Genomic DNA, 22,301 nt, shown 5'->3' with positions numbered 1-22,301 from the left:
GCTCTTCAGGATAGCCCTGCCACATGGCTCTCCTCAGGGGCCTCCCTCTGAAACAGAAGAGCATTGCCCACTGGGCCTGTGCTGGGAGTAGCAGTGCTGATATTCTCTGAATCACCTTCCAGGTCATTCTTCCCTTTCTTCAAGAAAAGCACATGTTCACACCAAAATAACACTATGGTCTGATCCAAGAAGTCCAATAGCCTTTATTCCCTCCCTCTTTGTCTCTGTTAGTTGAAACTGGAATATATACACATATATACAGGAAGTTTTACATAGTTTCTAAAAGATTTTTTTTTTAAAGATTTTATTTATTTCTTTGACAGAGAGAGATCACAAGTAGGCAGAGAGGCAGGCAGAGAGAGAGGGAAGCAGGCTCCCCGCTGAGCAGAGAGCCCGATGCGGGACTCGATCCCAGGACCCCGAGATCATGACCCGAGCTGAAGGCAGTGGCTCATCCCACTGAGCCACCCAGGCGCCCCTCTAAAAGATATTTTTAAAATAATCTCTACACCCAACTTGGGGCTTGAACTTATAACCCCAAGATCAAAGTCACACATTCCTCTAAGCCAGCAGACACCCCAGTTTTATATACTTTTTAACTTAAAGGTCTTTTTTTAAGATTTTATTTTGAGAGAGAAAAAGACGAGTATATGAGTGGGGAAGGGCAGAGGGAGAGGGACAGCTTCCCAAGCAGGTTCAATCTCACTACCCTGATATCATGACCTGAGCTAAAATCAAGAGTTGGATGCTTAACCAACTGACCCACCCAGGGGCCCCTTTGAAGTTTCATAAAAATGTCTCTATTATTATTCAAAGCATAATTTTAATTAATGCATAATACTCAATCTTATGATTATCATTTACTATTAACTATAGTCATTTTTAAACTTTGTTATTTAAATATTCTGTAATCAAATCTTTATACACAAATCTTTATCTGCTTTTTGATTACTTATAATAAACTCCCAAAAATTCAATGACTGAACCGAATGATCTTCCGATTGGAAAAAAATATATACCACTGTAATAAATGACCAAAAAGGCAAGGTTTTTTTATGATTATTAAAGTATATTAAAAAATCAGGACAACTAAGTTAAATGTGTGATTCCTGACTGGATCATACAATGAGGGAAAAAAGAGCTATAAAAATATTTGGGGGATAACTGGGGAATTCTTAATATGCACCATATATTAGATAATATTATTGTGTCAGTGTTAAATTTCTTGATTCTGATCATGGTAGTTTGGTTATGTAGACTGTCATAGCTCTAAGGAGATACATGCTGATGTGTCATGAAGTCTGAAGATTACATCCAAATGGATGGCTCCATACTGAGGCTGCCTGGGTGAGGCTCACCAGGTTGCTCTATCCACCGATTCATGATTTTCTGCCATTTCTTGGCAAAAATGGCAACTAATGGTGCTGTTCTGAAGAGACTGGAACAGAAGGGTGCAGAAGTAGATCAAATTATTGAATATTTAAAACAGCAAGTTGCTCTTCTTAAAGAGAAAGCAATTTTGCAGGAAACTTTGAGAGAAGAAAAGAAACTTCGAGTTGAAAATGCTCAATTAAAGGAAGAAATTGAAGAACTGAAACAAGAGCTAATTCAGGCAGAAATTCAAAATGGAGTGAAACAAATACCATTTCTATCTAATACTCTGCTGCAAGCTAATTCCACAGTTTCTGAAAATGTGATACAGTCTAGACCAATAACAACTATAACTGCCAGTGCCAAAGAACAGATAGGAAGAGGAGCAGAAGAAAAGAAGATGAAAGAGAAAACTGAAGTGAAAGGAGAGAAAAAGGAGAAAAAACAGCAGTCAGTAGCAGGAAGCATTGACTCTAAGCCAGTAGATGTTTCTTGTCTGGATCTTCAAGTTAGTTGTATCATCACTGCCAGAAAACCCCCTGATGCAGATTCTTTACATGTGGAAGAAGTAGATGTTGGAGAAACAGTCCCAAGAACAGTTGTCAGTGGCCTGGTGAAAGTTCCTCTTGAACATATGCAAAATCGGATGGTGAGGGGCGCCTGGGTGGCTCAGTGGGTTAAAGCCTCTGCCTTCAGCTCAGGTCATGATCCCAGAGTCCTGGGATAGAGCCCCACATCAGGCTCTCTGCTCGGCGGGGAGCCTGCTTCCCCCTCTCTTTCCCTCTGCCTGCCTCTCTGCCTACTTGTGATCTCTGTCTGTCAAATAAATAAATAAAATCTTTTTTTTTTAAAAATCAGATGGTGATTTTACTTTGTAACCTGAAACCTGCAAAGATGAGGGGGGTAATATCTTAAGCAATGGTGATGTGTGCTAGTTCACCTGAGAAAGTTGAAATCTTGACAACTCCTAATGGGCCTGTTCCTGGAGACAGAATTGTTTTTGATGCTTTTCCTGGAGAGCCTGACAAGGAGCTGAATCCTAAGAAGAAGATTTGGGAGGAGATCCTGCCTGATCTCTTTACTAATGATGAGTGTGTGGCTACATACAAAGGAGCTCCCTTTGAGGTAAAAGGGAAGGGAGTGTGTAGGGCTCAAACTATGACTAATAAAATAAAATTAAATGCTTCATTTACTGAACTACATTGGAGAAAACTTTAATAACAATAGAAAGAAATACATTTGTCACTTGTAAAAAAAAGATTATATCCAAATGATTCAGAAAATACGTGTATTTTTGTGTATGCATATACACAGAAAGGGAGAAATGAGGTTGGGACAAGGGAGAGCAAGTGTGGCAAAATGTTTACCACTGAATCTAGTAAAGGATAAATGGTTCCTCATTATACTGTCAACTTTTCTGTTTTGGGTGTTTTTTTTTTCCCCCAAAAGATAGGAACAGACGATTCACAGAAAAATAAATTAGCCAATAAACATATGAAAATTATTAAATTTTTTTATTTTTTAAAAGTATTTTATTTATTTTTTATTTGTCAGAGAGAGCTAGTGAGCACAAGCAGGGGGAGTGGCAGGCAGAGGGAGAAGGTGGCAGGAGAAGCAAGGTCTCCACTGACCAGGGAGCACAATGTAGGACTGGATCTCAGGACTCTGGGATGAGGACCTCAGCCGAAGGCAGACACTTAACTGACTGAGCCACCCAGGTGTTTCAAACCTATTGATTATTTATGGCCTTTTATTTCTACCAGCTCTCTTGGCATTTGATCTCCAATCACTTCAACTGAACTTCAAAAAGGGTGCAGGGAGGAAAGGGAAGTGAAATCTCAATCACTCCATTTCACATCTCATTAGCAGTCCTGGAGAAGGGTTTACGAGATTAAAAAGGTCAAGAGTGTCTGGATGGCTCAGTCAGTTAAGCAACTGACTCGATTTCAGCTCAGGTCACAATCTCAGGGTTGTGAGATCAAGCCCCATGTTGGGCTCTGTCCTGGTCCTGGAGCTCATTGAGATTTTCTCTCTCTCTCTCCTTCTGCACTCTCACTCTCTCTCTCTTTCTTGCTAAAAAATAACTAACTAAATAAATAATTTAAAAGGTCAAAACTAACTCATTAGAATGAGTTCTGGAAAGGACCTATAGACTTTAATTCACAGCCTGGTTTTCAATTCAGATTCTTCTGGAATCTTATGATTCCAGATCATAAGATTTAGATCAAAATCTAAATGTTTGATAAATTCAAAATCCTATATGGAAAAAAAAAGTTAGCAATAAGTAAAATGAAAAATTGCAGACTTTCTCTAAGGAAAGAAAAAATGTTGAGGTCTGCCACTGGTCTTACTTTTATCAGGAAAGTAGCCTATAAAATGGAGACAACCAATGGACTGACAAACCATGAATGGAGGTTTTCCTTCTCAGAAACACTATGAAGGTTATAATGGTTCCAAGTATTGGCTGTGGAGTCAGGTTGCCTGTGTTAGAATATTTACTTCACCACCTACTACCTATGTGATTTGTGCCAAATTACTCAATATCTTTATGCCTCAGTTTCCTCATCTGAAAAATGGGACAACAGTAAAAACCATGTCTTAGGGTTATTGTGAAGATTAAATAAATTAGTACATTTTAGTTCTGATGGCAGCATCTGGCATACCGTAAGACCTCAATTTAAGTTACTACGGTTACTATGGCTCTTATTATTACCACTGTTGCTACAATAACTACTACAACTACCACTTTCAACCAGCAGCTATTTAGAATTTGGCATCTGGTTCAGAAAAACTATACTAATGCAAAAGAAGCACAAAACACACACACACAGAGGTTGAAAAAGTGAAAGACAAACACTACAAGTCAGTCCTTTAGTGTCTCCTCAGGCTATTTTAAGAGACACCGAGAAGGGAGAACTACACCAACAAAACACAGCTCATTTCAAGAGTGAATCTTTGTAGTCTGGATAAATTATTCTCAAGAGAAATGACAAATTCTCTCTGTCATTCATCAAACTTTATTGTGGCTTTCTGTACTACGTATCGGGTATTAAGAAAGAGTCTAGAAATATAAAATAGAATAATGTTTATGCCTATAAAAACTATGTTCTTGTCAAAGAAATATAGATAGATTACAATATATAATGGGTTATACGATGAATGTATGCATAGGATACTATGGAAGCAGAGGAGAGACACCCAAACTAGACATGGGGGAGGGAGGAAACAGCAAGAAGATTTCCCAGGGGTGATGACACTGAAACTGAACTTTAAAGAACAATTAACAGGTAAATGGGATAAAATGGGAAAAAAAATCATTCCCCCATGGTAAAAGCTTTCACATGGAGATAAAAGATGAGCACCACTGCCCTGCTTACAGCCACACAAAACCAAAAGGACTCTTCCAAACACTAATGACTAGATAACCACTGCAGATATGGGCCTGAATAGGTATGCCTCCAGAACATCTTTTGTTGACATCTCCACCCTCCCCAACTCAAAAAAAGCCATGTTTGGCGAACTGACAGAAAGCTTTGATCAATGATATTCAAAGACAAGTTTCTCACTTACAACACTGGGCGGCAGCAGTGGGCAATGGCTTCCTCTGGTTTTCCTCTTGACTGGAACACTAGAAGCAAAAAGGAGAAAGAAAAAAAAAACACACAGATAAGAGGCCCAAATACAGGCAAAAAAAAAAAAAAAAAAAATCACAGCTGCTTGTGAAAAGATTTAGTGTTTGACTAGAGTTAAATTTTTATTGAACAGAAACAAGTCATCCTGCTGATTTCCCTGTATGATCCTGACATATAGGCCAGACTATATGTCAGATTATGGCCCTTGCCCAATTTAAGAGGCTAACTAATGCAGGAGAACAGAGAGATTGTTTTGATCAAGGGCACCTGGGTACGTACCAGCTCATACATAGAAGGCTTCGAGGAGCCTTAGAGAGCTTAAGGAACTCAGTCCTCTGAGTTTTCTTATGGATAACATACAGATTTCCCCATCTGGGTGATGGAACCGAAAACCTCTCTGAAACGGAGTTTTCCCGTCTTTAAAAACATAATAGTGCTTCTTTCCTCACAAGGTCATGTGGGAAGTAAAATTACTTATTTAAGCATGTAATGCAACATCTCATACCTACTAGAGTTCCCTTTCCATTCTAGCCTCCCCAACCCAACACCACCATCACAACCCAAAAAATAAATAAATAAATAATAAAGAGTATTGAAGCCATTTAAAAAAAAAAAAAAAGTTCTGTAAAAGAGAGCGTAACTTGAGCAAGTCTTGAGGATGGGCAAGATTTGTAAAGGCAAAACAAGAGAAAGGCATAAACAAGTTAACAAAGGTACACAGTCTGAAAAACAAAATAGTTTAATCAGAGCCTACTGGAGAATTCAAAAGACATAATTTGGTCCAGCAATTTGTAAATATGAAATCTGGAGTTCTCATCCTGACTCTGCCACTTATTACTACGCTCTGATGTACTGGGCAAGACAGTTCAGTTCTCTAACACTGCCAATGAATGAGTCACTCATTCAGCATAAAGTTCTTAAGAACCCATTATCTACAAAGGCCTTGATAGAGTTTGTACATCACAGTAAGGAGTTCGGATTTTATTCTACTGTACTGCGAAGCCATTTATAATTTTAGACACAAAAGGGATATGATTCGATTACACTGTAAGTCTTTCTGGCTGCTGCATAAGGTGAACTATAGGGAACAAGAGGAAAAGACTAATTAATGCAATAATCCAGACAAAAGTTTATGGCAGCTTACACAGGAGTTATTAATGGTAAAGGACATCTCAAGTAGTTGAACACAAAATACAAAACACTTTTTGTATGTAAATATAGTTTTATATGTGAAGTACTTTATAAACGATTAACTATGATACAAATATCAGAGTTAGATACTGCCATTACTAATTCCAATAGAGAATAATGAGAAGTCAAACACAACCTAAACAATAGTAATAGTAAATCTGCCAATCATAAAAATGCTCAAAAAGTTCTTGAAAGTTAAGCAGCCCACCACTCAAAAGTAAAAAATGGACTTGGTGATAAATAGTAACCATTACAAATGAGGATGATTTTTATAGGTAGTACACAGATCTAACAGTGAGAAAATTCCGTAACTTTAATTTTTAATTCTTTTTAAGTAGGTTCCACACCCAAAATGGGATTTGAACTCACAGCCCTAAGATTAAGAGTCACATGCTCTACTAACTGAGCCAACCCGGAACCCCCAAAATTCTATAACTTTAAATACTAAACTAGAAGAATTCAGATTTAAGAAATGAAAGTAGAAGGATGCCTGGGTGGCTCAGTCACTTTAGTGTCTGCCTTGGGCTCGGGTCATGATTCTGGAGTCCTGGGATCCGTCTGCATCAGGCTCCTTGCTCAGTGGGGAGGCCTGCTTCTCCCTCTGCTTGCCTCTCCCTCAGCTTGTGCTCTCCCTTTGTGACAATACATAAATAAGATGCTAAAAAATAAAAAAAAAGACAATAGCAGATATTTTCAGAAGACATATTTCATGAATATCCTCTAGGCCCAAAGCAGAAAGATGGAAAACCAACTAAAGCCTAATTAACAATATTAAAAGAGCTAAGGAAAAATCTATCATACATATGTACCAAAACAAAACAAAACAAAAACAAAAACAGAGGGGTACCTAGCTAGCTCAGTTAATAGAACACACTTTTGATATCTTGGGGCTGTGAGTCTGAACCCCAAGTTGGGGGTAGAGTTTTCTTCATCAAACAAATGAACAAACAAAAAAACCATACACACATGCACATACACACACAGGAAAAAAAATAATCCTAATTATATCCAATCTCATCATGAATATAAGTGGACAATTCTCAAGAGATTACTAAGTCAAATCCATCACATTATTTATCTATAATATATAAGTATTATAATGTTAATATGTAAACAGATATGTTTGTACACTTTAAATGTGTGCATTGTATGATATGTGAACCCTATTTCAATAAAGCTTTTAAAAATAACAAGAGGGTGGGGCGCCTGGTGGCTCAGTCAGTTAAGCAGCTGACTCTTGATTTCGGCTCAGGTCATGATCTCAGGGTCCTGGGATCCAGCTCTATGCTCAGCAGGGAGTCTGCTAGAGGATTCTCTCTCTCTCTCTCTCTCTCTCTGCCTCTGCCCCTACACCTGCGCCTGCTTTCTCTTTCTCCCTCTCTTAAATAAACAAATCTTTAAAAACAACAAGAAGAGGGTTATAAAGGAAAGGATGGAAGAAGTAAACTGAGTGAACTCCGAACGCTAGAACAGAAACAAAAAGCAAAAATCTTAGAAGGAGTTGAGAACCACAGACCAAGAATCACCATTTTCAGAACTTGTAAAATTCTGCAGTACTTGTATAAGTTACATTCAGTTTTTTATTGTTTTAACTTCTTCATCTGATTCTGCATAGTGACACACAGTAAGCCCATAAAATCAAAAGTACAATGTGGGGGGGGGGTTAGATTTTATTTTTAAGTAATTTCTACACCCAATGTGGGGCTCGAACTCAACCCTGAGATCAAGAGTTGCATGTTACCAACTGAGCCAGCCAGGCATTCAGAAGTGTGTTTCTTTACGAGGAAAAAAAAGAAGATGGGAGTTTGGAAAACTGTATACCTGTCTACACCCAGGCTGTGGGAAAACAAAAAGCACAATGGGTAAAGTGTATATAATGATAGAGTCTATCTGGCATTTATCAAGGGATGAAGAAAGATTGGAGCTTTCAACAAACAAAAAAAGTTGAGGTGTTAGCTTGGACATGAGAAGAGTTACAAAGTTTAATAATAGGAAGCTTAAAGAAGATTCAGTTAAATTAAGAGAAAACCCTGACAAGAGTAATTTGCACTTATCACAAATTCTATTTCTTCATCTTTGATTTAACTCATTGTGTGCTGAACTGTGTACCTCAAAAAAATATGAAGGGGCGCCTGGGTGGCTCAGTGGGTTAAACCTCTGCCTTCGGCTCAGGTCATGATCCCAGGGTCCTGGGATCGAGCCCCACGTCGGGCTGTCTGCTCAGCAGGGAGCCTGCTTCCCCGTCTCTCTCTGCTGGTCTCTGCCTACTTGTGATCTCTCTCTGTCCAATAAATAAATAAAATCTTTAAAAAAAAAAATGAACGTCTTAATCCCCAGTACCTATGAATGTGACCCTATTTGTAAATGGGGTTCTATAGATGTAATCCAATTAATCCAATGACTGTTGCCCTTACAACATAAATGTAAATTTGGACAGAGACATACCAAGAGTACACACTGTGAGGACAGACTGAGAGACAGAGAGGCATGTAATTAAGAGGCAGAGAATGGAATAATGTGTCTTCAAGCCAAGGGACAGCAAGGACTACTGAAAACCACCAGAAGGCAGAAGAGAGGCATAAGACAATTCCTTAGAACATCCAGAAGGAACTGACCCTGCCAATAACTTAATTTCAGAATTCTAGCCTCCAGAATTGTGAGAGAAGATAAATTTCTGTTTTTGTAAGCCACCTAGATAGTGGTACTTTGTTATGGCAGCCCTAGGAAACAAATACACTCATCAAAATATTCCATTTTGGCTTCCCGCACTAATCCAGAGATATTGGTCATTAATTACCAAACGCAACAGCTCCATTTCACTCCTCATCATCTTTTTTCTCAATAACACTTGCCAGTACCAAGAATTTCTGCCTTGGGGCGCCTGGGTGGCTCAGTGGGTTAAAGACTCTGCCTTCGGCTCAGGTCATGATCTCAGGGTCCTGGGATCGAGCCCCACATCGGGCTCTCTGCTCAGTAGGGAGCCTGCTTCCTCCTCTCTCTCTCTGCCTGCCTCTCTGCCTACTTGTGACCTCTGTCTTTCAAATAAATAAATAAAATTAAAAAAAAAAAAAAGAATTTCTGCCTTAACACCCTTTGTTCCATGAACCTTTTTCTCTTTCTCCTACTTACTCTCTTCAGGCAACTCTTTCTCCATCTCTTTGGTTTTTTCCATATTCTATCTTTGATGTTCCCCAAAGGTTTTGTCCTCATTCCTCCTCAATACTTTCTATATATTCTACCTGAGTGAATTCTTCTATTCCTGGGACTCCAAATGCTACCATCATGTTCATGAATCCAAACTCTATGCCTATAGCTCCTAACCGTATCTAATCCTGAGTTTCATATTCTTTCATGAGGTTGCTTACCAGACATTTCCATTGAAATATCTGCTGGCACTTCAAATTCTACCTTATAATCAGACCAATTTTCTAACAGCCCAACATGCCCCAAAATGAAAATCTTATCTTTTCCCTTCACCACCAATAACAAAACCATTCCCCATTCCTGACTGCCCAGACTGAGTTGACTGTGTTCCCTTCTGTGCACCAGACTTCTCTGTGGAGATAAGACAGGACCAAGCAATGCAATACTCTAAGCATCCCTAAAAAGAACATACTAATAACAATATACAGTTGACTCGAACAATGGGGGGTTATGGGCACTGACCTTCAACACAGGCAAAAGTTTACATATAACTTTTTTATTTTTTAAGATTTATTTATTTGAGAGAGAGAGAGAATGAGAGATAGAGAGAGAGCCCATGAGAAGTAGGAGGGTCAGAGGGAGAAGCAGACTCCCTGCCAAGCAGGGAGCCCAATGTGGGACTCGATCCCAGGACTCCAGGGTCATGACCTGAGCCAAAGGCAGTCACTTAACCAACGGACCCCCCAAAAACTTAACTACTAATATCCTACTTTTGACTGGAAGCCTTACCAATTAACAGTCAATTAAAGCATATTTTGTATGTTATATGTATTATATACTGTATTCTTTAAAGCTAGAGGGGAAAAAAGTTCATAAAATCATAAAAGTATAATCTCTTCCAGTCCTGTCCATGTTGCTACAAAAGTTGGGTATTTGTCCTTTCTGATGGAGGCATAATACTCCATAGTGTATATGGACCACATCTTCCTTATCCATTCATCCGTCGAAGGGCATCTTGGTTCTTTCCACAGTTTGGCGACCGTGGCCATTGCTGCTATAAACATTGGGGTACAGATGGCCCTTCTTTTCACTACATCTGTATCTTTGGGGTAAATACCCAGTAGTGCAATTGCAGGGTCATAGGGAAGCTCTATTTTTAATTTCCTGAGGAATCTCCACACTGTTCTCCAAAGTGGCTGCACCAGTTTGCATTCCCACCAACAGTGTAAGAGGGTTCCCCTTTCTCCACATCCTCTCCAACACACGTTGTTTCCTGTCTTGCTAATTTTGGCCATTCTAACTGGTGTAAGGTGGTATCTCAATGTGGTTTTGATTTGAATCTCCCTGATGGCTAGTGATGATGAACATTTTTTCATGTGTCTGATAGCCATTTGTATGTCTTCATTGGAGAAGTGTCTGTTCATATCTTCTGCCCATTTTTTAATATGATTATCTGTTTTGTGTGTGTTGAGTTTGAGGAGTTCTTTATAGATCCTGGATATCAACCTTTTGTCTGTACTGTCATTTGCAAATATCTTCTCCCATTCCGTGGGTTGCCTCTTTGTTTTGTTGACTGTTTCTTTTGCTGTGCAGAAGCTTTTGATCTTGATGAAGTCCCGAAAGTTCATTTTCGCTTTTGTTTCCTTCGCCTTTGGAGACATATCTTGAAAGAAGTTGCTGTGGCTGATATCAAAGAGGTTACTGCCTACGTTCTCCTCGAGGATTCTGATGGATTCCTGTCTCACGTTGAGGTCTGTTATCCATTTCGAGTTTATCTTTGTGTACGGTGTAAGAGAATGATCGAGTTTCATTCTTCTACATATGGCTGTCCAGTTTTCCCAGCACCATTTATTGAAGAGACTGTCTTTTTTCCACTGGATATTTTTTCCTGTTTTGTCAAAGATTATTTGACCATAGAGTTGAGGGTCCATATCTGGGCTCTCTACTCTGTTCCACTGGTCCATGTGTCTGTTTTTATGCCAGTACCATGCTGTCTTGGTGATCACAGCTTTGTAGTAAAGCTTGAAATCAGGTAACGTGATGCCGCCAGTTTTATTTTTGTTTTTCAACATTTCCTTAGCAATTCGGGTCTCTTCTGATTCCATACAAATTTTAGGATTATTTGCTCCAGCTCTTTGAAAAATACTGGTGGAATTTTGATTGGAATGGCATTAAAAGTATAGATTGCTCTGGGCAGTATAGACATTTTAACGATGTTTATTCTTCCGATCCAAGAGCATGGAATGGTATGGTTTCACTTATTTGTGGAGCATAACAAATAATATAGAGGACAAGGGGAGATGGAGAGGAGAAGGGAGTTGAGGGAAATTGGAAGGGGAGGTGAACCATGAGAGACTACAGACTCTGAAAAACAACCTGAGGGTTTTGAAGGGGTGGGGGTGGGAGGTTGGGGGGACCAGGTGGTGGGTATTAGGGAGGGCACAGATTGCATGGAGCACTGGGTGTGGTGAAAAAACAATGAATACTGTTATGCCAAAAAAAATATATCATAAAAGTAAATACATTTACAGTACTGTATTTATTTTTTAAAAAATCTGTGTACGGGACACCTACAATTAAGCATCTGCCTTGGGCTCAGGTCATGATCCCAGCGTCCTGGGACTGAGCCCATATCGGGCTCCTTGCTCAGCGGGTAGCCTGCTTCTCCCTCTGCTACCACTCCCCCTGCTTGTGCACTCACTCTCTTTCTCTCTCTCTCCCCACCATCTCTAAAAAATAAAATAAAAATCTTTAAAAAAAAAATCTGTGTACAAGTGAACCCACACAGTTCAAATTCCTGTTGTTCAACAGTCAGTTGTATATCCCAAAATCTGGGAATTAGCAGCAGAAATGCTTTTCACTCACCTGTGTAACAAGAGGACAGTTTCCCTAGTATAAGCTCCCACTCAGAGTCCACAGTCAGACTAAATACCAACTCAGCCATTTATGGGGGACAATGAGAAAAATAGAAAAAGTGGGAAACAGATCCTTCTAATTAATGTCCAGTGATCTTCCAGTTGCCTTCTTTCTTTAATGCAGCTTAAATTCTTTCATCTTTTAACATGCTCCTAGGTCCTCCCTTGGCAAACCAGAGTGTCCTAGAAAGAAATTTTCCCCATCTTTCTGTATTGCATATAAGGCATATCCTACCTCACTGTCAGCTCCCAAGACATTGATTTGTTCCAACTTGTAGGTCCAATATCTGGCTTCCTCCTCTGGGATATCTACCATGAAAAAGAAATAACTAAATTACTAGGTTGTTAATTTAATCATGGCTCAATCATCCTTTATTGCATCAAATAATCAAAGTTAGAAAGTGATGGACTAATTTTACTGGTAGGCTTGGTTCTTGCCATGAACTTCATCTTGAATCTTCACAAAAAAACAAAATAAGGTACTATTATTCCCATTAGATCAGAGGACTTAATATTGTTAAAATATCAACACTGCTCAGTGTGATCTATATATTGAATGTAATCGCTATCAAAATCTCAATGATGTTTCTTTGCAGAAACAGAAAACCCCATTCTATGGATAAAGAAGATGTGGTATATGTACACACACACACACACACACACACACACACATATACACACTGGAATATTACTCAGCAATCAAAGGAATGAAATCTTGCCACCTGGGTACCTCAGATGGTTAAGCATCCAACTCTTGGTGTTGGCTCAGGCCATGATCTCAGGGCCATGAGATCAAGCCCCTTGTTGCACTCCACGCTCAGTGCAGAGTCTGCTTAAGACTCTCTCTCCCTCTCTCTCTGCCCCTCACTCTCTCTCAAATAAATAAATATTTTTTTAAAAATTTTTAAAGATTTTATTTATTGTGGCACCTAGGTGGCTCAGTCAGTTAAGCATCTGCTATCAGCTTGGATCATGATATCAGGGTCCTGGGATCCAGCCCTACATAGGGCTCCCTGCTCAGCAGGGAGCCTGCTTCTCCCTCTCCTCTGCCCTTCCCCAGCTCATGCTCTCTCTCTCATAAATAAAAAACATCTTTTAAGGGGCGCCTGGGTGGCTCAGTTGGTTAAAGCCTCTGCCTTCGGCTCTGGTCATGATCCCAGTGTCCTGGGATCGAGCCCCATGTTGGGTTCTCTGCTCAGCGGTGAGCCTGCTTCCCCCTCTCTCTCTGCCTGCCTCTCTGCCTACTTGTGATCTCTGTCTGTCAAATAAATAAATAAAATCTTTTAAAAAAAAAATCTTTTAAAAAAAACTCTGAAAAACAATCTGAGGGTTTTGAAGGGGCGGGGGGTGGGAGGTTGGGGGAGTCAGGTGGTGGGTATTGGGGAGGGCACATATTGCATGGAGCACTGGGTGTGGTGCAAAAACAATGAATTCTGTTATGCTGAAAAGAAAAAAAAAAGAAAGAAAGAAACCAAGAAATAAAAACAATCAGCTTGCAAAAAAAAAAAAAAAAAAGATTTTTTAAAAATTTATTTGACAGAGAGAGAGACAGCAAGAGTAGGAACACAAACAGGAGGAGCAGGAAAGGGAGAAGCAGGAGGAGCGGAAAAGGGAGAAGCAGGCTGCCCGCTGAGCAGGGAGCCTAATGTGGGGCTCTATCCCAGGACCCCAGGACCTGAGGCAAAAGGCAGACACTTAGTGACTGAGCCACCCAGATGTCCCTAAAAATTTTTTTGAAAATAAATGAAACACAGGGCACCTGGGTGCTCAGTGGGTTAAGCCTCTGCCTTCAGCTCAGGTCATGATCTCAGGGTCCTGGGATCGAGCCCCACATCAGGCTCTCTACTCAGTGGGGAGCCTGCTTCCCCCTCTCTCCCTGCCTGCCTCTCTGCCTACTTGTGATCTCTCTCTCTCTGTCAAATGAATAAATAAAATGTTTAAAAAAAAAAAAGTAACAGACAAAAGTTAAAAAAAAAATACATAAACATATCAACATGTAAAAAACATCTCTAGTTGATGAGGTCGTAAGAAATTTTCATGTTCTTTTTGCATACCTGTATTTTCTGAACTTTCAACATAATAAAAAAGTCATGTTACTAATTTTAAAAGATAATGGTATTTAACTGAATAGAATATTTCACAGGTTTCTGAATTATCCAAAAGAAAATTCCATTGCCAAAATATCGCAAACTGTAAGCTAAAATTCTTCCCTTAGAAAGACCCTTTATTAAAAAAAAAAAAAAAAAAGAAAGACCCTTTATTGGGGCGCCTGGGAGGCTCAGTGGGTTAAAGCCTCTGCCTTCAGCTTGAGTCATGGTCTCAGGGTCCTGGGATTGAGCCCCGCATCGGGATCTCTGCTCAGCGGGGAGCCTGCTTCCTCCCTCTCTCTCTGCCTGCCTCTCTGCCTACTCATGATCTCTCTGTCTGTCAAATAAATAAATAAAATCTTAAAAAAAAAAAGACCCTTTATTAAGCCTTTTTAGTTTTCTAAAAGATTTATTTATTTATTTTAGAGAGAGAGCCAGTGCATGCATGCAAGCGGGAGGAAGGGCAGAGGGACAGAGAGAGAAGCAAACTCCCCACTGAGCAGAGAGCCCTACTTGGAGCTCTATCTCATGACCCTGAGACCATGACCTGAGCTGAAAACAAGAGTTGGAGCCTTAACTGACTGAGCCACCCAAGCACCTCCCTTTCTTTTTTTTTAATTAATTAATTATTTTTTATGGCACCTCCCTTTCTTAAGCCTTTTAAAACTGTATCCCCAAAAATGTGAAAAAATAAAAAAATAAAACTGAATCCCAAATGTGGTTATCATAGAGGCACAAGCTTGGCACATTCATGTTCACTTATCTGAGGTTTTACCTTAACATTTATTCAAAAACCATTTATCAGATGTGCCAAGCAACTCAAAAGATACCAAAATAAAATACACAAGAGCCCTCATGAAACTCAAATCTAGACAAAAATGTATACTGCCACCAATGACACAATGTAAGTGATGCAGTGTTTAAAGAGAGGAATGTCTTTTTAAAATGCCTTGGTGCGGGGGGGCCTGGCTGGTTCAGTCTGTGGAGCACATGACTCTTGATCTCACGGTCGTGAATTCAAAAGCCCCATGTTAAGCATGAAGCCTACTTAAAATAAAAATAAGTAAGTAAAATAAAACGCAATGAGGGATGGACTGACAGTGTGAGGAGCTCCACAGGTCCACTCTTTAGCAAAACTGTATATATACAAAAAAACTATTTTTGCCATGATCATGTATTTTTCTGTTTTTATTAAAAATTATTTTTATTTTTCATTTAAATTCAATTTAGTTAACATAGACTATATTATTAGTTTCAGGGGTAGAATTTAATGATTCATCAGTTGCATATAACACCCAGTGTGCATTACATCAAGTACCCTCCTTAATACCCATCACCCGATTACCCCATCTCCCGACCCACCATTCCTCCAGTAACCCTCAGTTTATTTTCTAGAGTTAAGAGTCTCTTATAGGGGCACCTGGGTGGCTCAGTGGGTTAAAGCCTCTGCCTTCGGCTCAGGTCACAATCCCAGGGTCCTGGGATCGAGCCCCGCATCGGGCTCTCTGCTCAGCAGGGAGCCTGCTTCCCTTCCTCTCTCTCTCTGCCTGCCTCTCTGCCTACTTGTGATCTCTGTCTGTCAAATAAATAAATAAAGTCTTTAAAAAAAAAAAAAAAAAGAGTCTCTTATAGTTTGCCTCCCTCTGTTTTTATTTTATTTTTCCTTCCCCTCCCTTATGTTCATCTATTTTGTGTCTTAAATTCCACATATAAGTGAAATCATACGGTATTTGTGTTTTTCTGACTTAAAAATTATTTTTTAAATATTTTTCTATTTATTAATGCTACTTCAATGTTTAAACTGACAAATCACAAGGTATACATTCACTTCAAGACAATGAATATTAAATTATCAAAAGAATAAATCTTTGTTCTCTAATAAGCAAATATTTCCTGTCATTAAAATAGAGAAAAAAAAAATAGAGAAACCTGTTGACTTGAAGAGAATGCGCTTAGTGTGGATTCTTTAATGAGTACCATTCTACAGTCTGCACCATTTCTGGGCTAGGTGTTATAGGGACTAGAGTAGATGTCAGAATGCCCTCAAAGGAGATAGCTGACAAGACAAAAAAATACAGTAATGAGACTAGCAAACAATTGTTAACAATATGATAAAAAGTGTTAAGTAGGGTTTTTTTTTATATTTTATTTATTTTTTGACAGAGATCACAAGTAGTCAGAGAGGCAGGCAGAAAGAGAGGGGGAGAAGCAGGCCTCCTGCTGAACAGAGAGCCCCGATGCAGGGCTCGATCCCAGGACTCTGGGATCATGACCTGAGTTGAAGGCAGAAGCTTTAACCCACTGAGCCACCCAGGCACCCCGTTAAGTGGTTTTTAAAGTCTAATTCGATAGACTCACCAAAAGGCAACTCAAATCTTGTATCAAGCAAAATCTTATGAGGAGTCGGGTTTTTCGTTCCACAGATCTCATCATCTTTCATCAATGTCTCTGCCTCCAATGTGGACCACTCCCCAGGCCCTTCCTAGAAAACAGAGATCTAAGATTAAACTTTATTTCTTCATGACTCCCCTCCTCCTGTTTTAAGAGTTGGGTGTTTTTTTCTGAATTTCATTGTTGGAGAGCTCCTGGAGACCACTCACATCCTGATGAGGCAAACACACCACTGTCACCACTTGTCTCTGCTGCTATGTGGCTTCTGTTCTCCCTCTTTGGCGGAAGAGCAGCTTACACCATGCTCAGCTCTCTGCAAGCCCACTGAACATAGAATTCTGGAGTACCAAACTCAAAAACCAAACATCTCAATAGATCAATATTTAATCTGCACAACTTTTAGTGGCTGTGTCACTTAATATGTATTACTACTTTTAATCAGTAAAGAGCTACTAACACTGCTACTTAAAGTAGACCTGAACTGGAGCCACAATAAAAATGAACTGTCCATCTGCCTAGGAAAGTAGAGACAGCTAGAACTAAAAGAATTTAGGAAAGAGAGGCAGACCTTCACTATTCCTACTCCCAGAGAAAGCACATAGTCAATGTTAAAGCCAAACAGGAATATAATACATTTTTTCCAGGTTCAAAGTGAGTGTGTATGGGAATATGATGCTGAGTTATGTTTTAATCTGGGAAAATGGAGTAGAAAACCACTCTTGGAAATAATGTATAGAGACAGGGTGAATAACAATTGCTATCCATGGTAATATCTTAAACTCTGTTAGGGTTACATGTGGAAGATGGAAGACTGAAAGCAGTTCCCTGGCAATTTGTGACTCAAAGAAATAAAGCAGAGAGTGGGATCCAGGCTAAGGAATTTTAATGGAACCTCTCCCAGGATAGCATCTTAGAGGAGAATGCAGAAACCAGAGGTATCCTAGAAAACAAACATACATTTACTCCCCCTCTTCTCTCCTTTTCCCTCTGATCTCTGTCTCTCTCTCTCCCACATACACAGTACTCAGAAGGGGCTATCTACCCGATATGTTCTAAAGAGATGTTCTGGCACCTCTGAGTTCAGTCATAAGACAGAGAGAAAACAAGAGTTAAATAAAATCTATTGAACCTCTGTGTGAGGTTAGGAATAGGCTGGTTGCATGCTCACAAATTAGGAAGGGGGACAGAGCAATCTGAGATGCATGGTGAATATTAGCTGAACGGAGCCAGGACCAGGACAAGCACAGGCTAGAACTGTACCTCCAAATGGGCAATGCATTGACTGACCTCATCCGACTGACGAACAGTCTTCAGTGCAATCCACACGGTCCCCACCATGGTGTCCCAGATCAGTCCTTTGTTCCATACCTCCACACTTAGACCTAGGTCCAGGCGACTAATTTCACTGAAGGAAAAGAAGAAAGACCTTTAAAGAAAGCCAGATAGGGGTGCCAGGCGGTCTCAGTAGGAAGAGCATATGACTCTTGATATCAGGGTTGTGAGTCTGAGCCCCATGCTGGGTGTAGAGATCACTAAAAAAAAATAAATTTGAAAAAAAAAGAAAGCTAAATAATACAAAATATGTATCTCCTACATCTACATCTCCTGTTTTGCTAAACCTTGAATACTTTCTCACCAGGATCCTATTGTCAGGGAAAATCAAAATGTCCCAGAATGCTACAACCATTCTTCAGGTTCCTAGAAAACTATGTAATTATACAAAAATGCCTTTGTCCATCCATCCCCTGTCCTTTGGAACTACAAATATGGTTAGATTAATGCACTTGCACAAAAAAAAGGGAGTAAATAATAAGGGCATTACTGCCAGGCCTGCAAGTCTACAATCTCTACCCTTACTAACCACTTTTATATGTTTTATTATTAATAGTAACACTGCCCTCAACTTACACTTACAAACTATATATAGGAAACTTAGGAAAAGGCAAGGCTTCTTTCCAAGACTTATGAAAGGGATTCCAAGCAGAAGTAAATGGGCCCCTGAGAAGATCTAAGTCTGATGGGAACTTGCGGTCAGAGGCAGGTAAGGGACACTAGAGTATGCCAGTTCACTCCACTCAGCCCCTGGAGAACCCAGTTAAAATAGACACTATCCCTTCTAAACAAAATGTTTGTCAGAAGATAGTGATAAACACAATGATTATCCTGTAATAACTAGGAAAAAAATTTTTGAAAAGAAATTCCAGAAAGGGCCACTAACCACTAAGCAAAAACAGCATCATACATGGTAGAATATCAGCTTGGAAGGGCCAACTTAAATATAATTATAGTCTTAAAGGGGAACAAGCAAACACTTATATTGTGCTAAAAACATCCTCCAGAAAGCTCTTTTTGAAATAGAGAGTTATTTGAAAGGAAATGCAAGAAACACTAAAAAAAAAAAAAAAAATTCTAGCAGAAGAAGTAGAAAGGTATTCTCAGTGAGACAACAGCTATTCATTACATGAAGTTTCAAGTTCACAGTTTTCTGTTTTTTTGTTTTTATGGTGAAAAAATTTGTATTTAGATTTAGTCAGCTCGACTAAGTTTAGATGATCCAAATTTTTTTGGAAACATCCAAAGCATTACAGTCAGGAGCCAGTCAAACATATGCCTTCTTCTCTCCTTCAGGCCTGATCAAGGTATTGACCTTGGCCACATCAATATCATAGAGGTTCTTCACAGCCTGTTTGAGCTGGTGCTTATCGGCCTTGACATCCACAATGAACACAAGTGTGTTGTTGTCTTCTATTTTCTTCATGGCTGACTCAATAGTCGAGGGAACTTGATGATGGCATAGTGATCAAGCTTGTTTCTCCTAAGGGTACTCTTTTGAGGATATTTGGGCTGCTTTCAGAGACACAGATTCTTGGCTCGTTGGAACGTAGATGACGTGTGGGACTTCTTTTTTTGTGTGACTGTGGATGCCTTTCAGCTCCACTTTCTTGGCCTTTAAAGCCTTTGCTTTGGCTTCGGCTTTCGGAGGAGCAGAGGCTTCCTTCTTAGCCTTACGGCGCCATCTTGGTAAAAGGGAAGTTCACACTTTAGAGAAAGTTTGGTTTCCCTTTTCTAGTCAGATACATGTTCTCGGGCACCCGGGTGGCTCAGTCTATTAAGCAACTGCTTTCGGCTCGGGCCATGATCCCAGGGTCCTGGGATCAAGCCCCACTTCGGGCTCCCTACTCAACAGTGAGTCTGTTTCTCCCTCTCTCTCTGTCCCTCTGCCTTGCTTGTGTGCGCTCTTTCTCTCAAATAAATAATCTTAAAAAAAAAAAAAAAAGTTCTCAGAATCACAAGTTCAGGATGTGGTATTAGAGCCAAAGACTTCTCATCAAGTATGTTGAAAACAAGTGAAGCAAAGAAAAGTCATCCCTTTTACATAAGTACACTAGAACAGAGAATGTACTGAGTTCATTTTTTCATTTAATTAATGTTTCCTCAGCACATAAAATACATACGGTTTGGTATTTTGAGCAAGACACACTATATAGGACCTAATTCCTATCTCTAAAACCTTCTAAGCTATCTTGAGAGCTGTTCAAAGCCACAAAGTAAGTGACTAAACCCAGCCAGTAAGCTAAGGTGTCCACGGCATGGGGAAACTAAGCTTTTGTCACAGTTTCATTCAACCTAATTAATCAATTAGCCTTGGAAAAGACATCTGACAACCCCAAATCTTTTGAATATGTAAAAGAAAAATTGGTTGGGGATACATACATAATGTTCCTAAAGCAAGTCCTAAGCAACATATCAATCCAATAGATGAAAGAAATAGCCAGAGGTCTTTACAGCTTAACTTGGACAGAAAAAAGTTCTTTAGGGAACTCTGGGTAATAAAACTCAATGAGGCTATCTCCTATAAGAAGCTTCTTTACTCATCTATGTGTGTTCAACAGGCCCAACTTAAAATAAGGCTGAGAGTTCAGTTTATGCCTCATCCCTAAAGCTCTGGGGAAACTTCTTTTCTCTATTAATCAATCAACAAGTATATATGCATATACATATACAAGATTTGGGGCTAGGCAAATTCACAGTAACTTAAGATGCCCTGCTTACCCTTAAATGAATAATCTAGTCCTGGAAATAATATACAAAAATATTAAAGATAAATAACGAAAAATACAAGAATGACTATTAGAAACCACCATATAATACATCAGGAAGAAGGAAAAAGGAAAAAGGGAGATAAGAGACCAGCAATGGAGCTGTCAGTAACAAAAGAACAGGGTAGGAGGAATAAGGAATAGGAGCAGAAAAGAGGAAAATGTAGCTAGTAAAATTCATGTATAACAGAGGACAGAGTAAAATTCACACAGCATCTCAAGGTGGGAGATGAAAAAGAAATTCATATCACAGAAGGACTGAAAGAGGAAGTGCTATGGGTAATTAGAAAATAAACACACAAGAATAAAGCTAGTTATGCTGATGAGAGGCTACAGAGTTACAGTTGTAACAGTAAGTGATTATTACTGCCAAATGGAAGTCAGAATAAAGTAGAATAATAAAGTAGAATTGCTGGATTTTATATGCAAAACAGCCATGGGAAGAGACCTGAATAAACCCCTCATAGCTGACTAGGTACACTACAGGTATAAAGAAACACAGAGTCTCACTCTCACATCACTGTAACTGAGAAAGGGAATGAATGAGGCTTATAAACTTGAGAGAGAGGCAACCAATGAGAAATGTGACAACACTGGCCCTCTCTCTTCTTGAAGCCCCAGTTCTCTCTCAGCTTCTTGTTTCTCCTTCTCTCTGTTCATTCCTGTTTAGCCCCCTCTGTCCCACTTAAAATGCTGGTGCCCTTCCAGGCTTTACCCCAGGCCCTGTTCTCAATTTTCTTAGCATCTCCCTAAGCTTCCTCATCTACATCTACAGCTCCAACCGACCAAAATATTTCTCCAACCCTGACTTCTTTCCCAAGTGCCAGGTTCAAGTTCTTAACTATCTTCTGTACCTCTCTTCCTATTAGTCCTGTAAGAACCTCAAATATAAGCTCATCCATAACTGATCTTACATTGTCCTCTATCCCAATGAGTAATACAATACCTACCCAATCATGCAAGACAAGTCTACCTCCTTAACACCTTCTTTCCATCTTTTTCTATTCCTTTTGCTACTGTTTTATTAACCCAGCTGCTCATAATCTTACCCTTATTTACAATCTAGTTTCCTAAATGGTACTATAAGAAGTAATACATTAAAAGCTCAAAGGATTGGAATATATCTACAAGAAAATAATCATCCCTATGTGCCTCTGAGGTGCAGTACAAAATTTGTAAAGCAATTTTACTTCCATTTCAAAATTCACAGCAATTTTAATACATTTTCTTGTTTGACACCGTCATGCCTAAGTTCCCAGAAAACAAGCATAACCTTGTAAGAAAAATACACCTATATAGGTGAAGTAACTGGTACTCAGAGAAGTTCAATGATTTGTACAGTCCTTCAAAAACGATATTCTACATTTTCCCCTTTTCTAGAGCAGGAAAGAAATGCCTGAAATTGCAGAGGAAAAAAGGGAAATGTCAAATTTTTAAAGCCAGAGCTTACAATTCACTACATTTTGTGTA

General features: G+C 39.4%; 2 protein-coding genes and 1 pseudogene across 5 annotated transcripts in view; 1 reads left to right on the top strand and 2 right to left on the bottom strand.

Annotated features, from left to right (window-relative positions):
- Positions 1-22,301, bottom strand: part of UNC13B (unc-13 homolog B) — a 218,887-nt gene that overhangs the window by 133,200 nt on the left and 63,386 nt on the right. For all 3 annotated transcript variants that reach the window (XM_080819880.1, XM_080819882.1, XM_080819881.1), the window contains exons 4-7: positions 18,019-18,136; positions 16,699-16,822; positions 12,489-12,562; positions 4,942-4,999 (exon numbers count right to left, since the gene is read on the bottom strand). In XM_080819880.1, the coding sequence (XP_080676006.1) occupies positions 4,942-4,999; positions 12,489-12,562; positions 16,699-16,822; positions 18,019-18,136 (374 nt within the window). The remainder of the gene's footprint in view (positions 1-4,941; positions 5,000-12,488; positions 12,563-16,698; positions 16,823-18,018; positions 18,137-22,301) is intronic.
- Positions 1,382-2,589, top strand: LOC308352953 (aminoacyl tRNA synthase complex-interacting multifunctional protein 1-like; the record flags this gene model as incomplete). Its single annotated transcript, XM_080819486.1, is given in 3 exon segments — positions 1,382-2,017; positions 2,230-2,283; positions 2,287-2,589. Coding segments are annotated over 3 exon segments (993 nt in total).
- Positions 19,277-22,076, bottom strand: LOC308352952 (large ribosomal subunit protein uL23-like; annotated as a pseudogene). The gene is made up of 2 exons: positions 22,054-22,076; positions 19,277-19,748 (listed from the first exon to the last, which is right to left on the bottom strand). The product of its transcript is annotated as a large ribosomal subunit protein uL23-like (transcript).

The sequence above is a fragment of the Martes martes genome, assembly GCF_963455335.1.
Source record: "Martes martes genome assembly, chromosome: 12".
Classification (NCBI taxonomy): domain Eukaryota; kingdom Metazoa; phylum Chordata; class Mammalia; order Carnivora; family Mustelidae; genus Martes; species Martes martes.
Note: the sequence above shows the minus strand (reverse complement) of the source record. Positions and strands in the feature narration are given on the sequence as shown.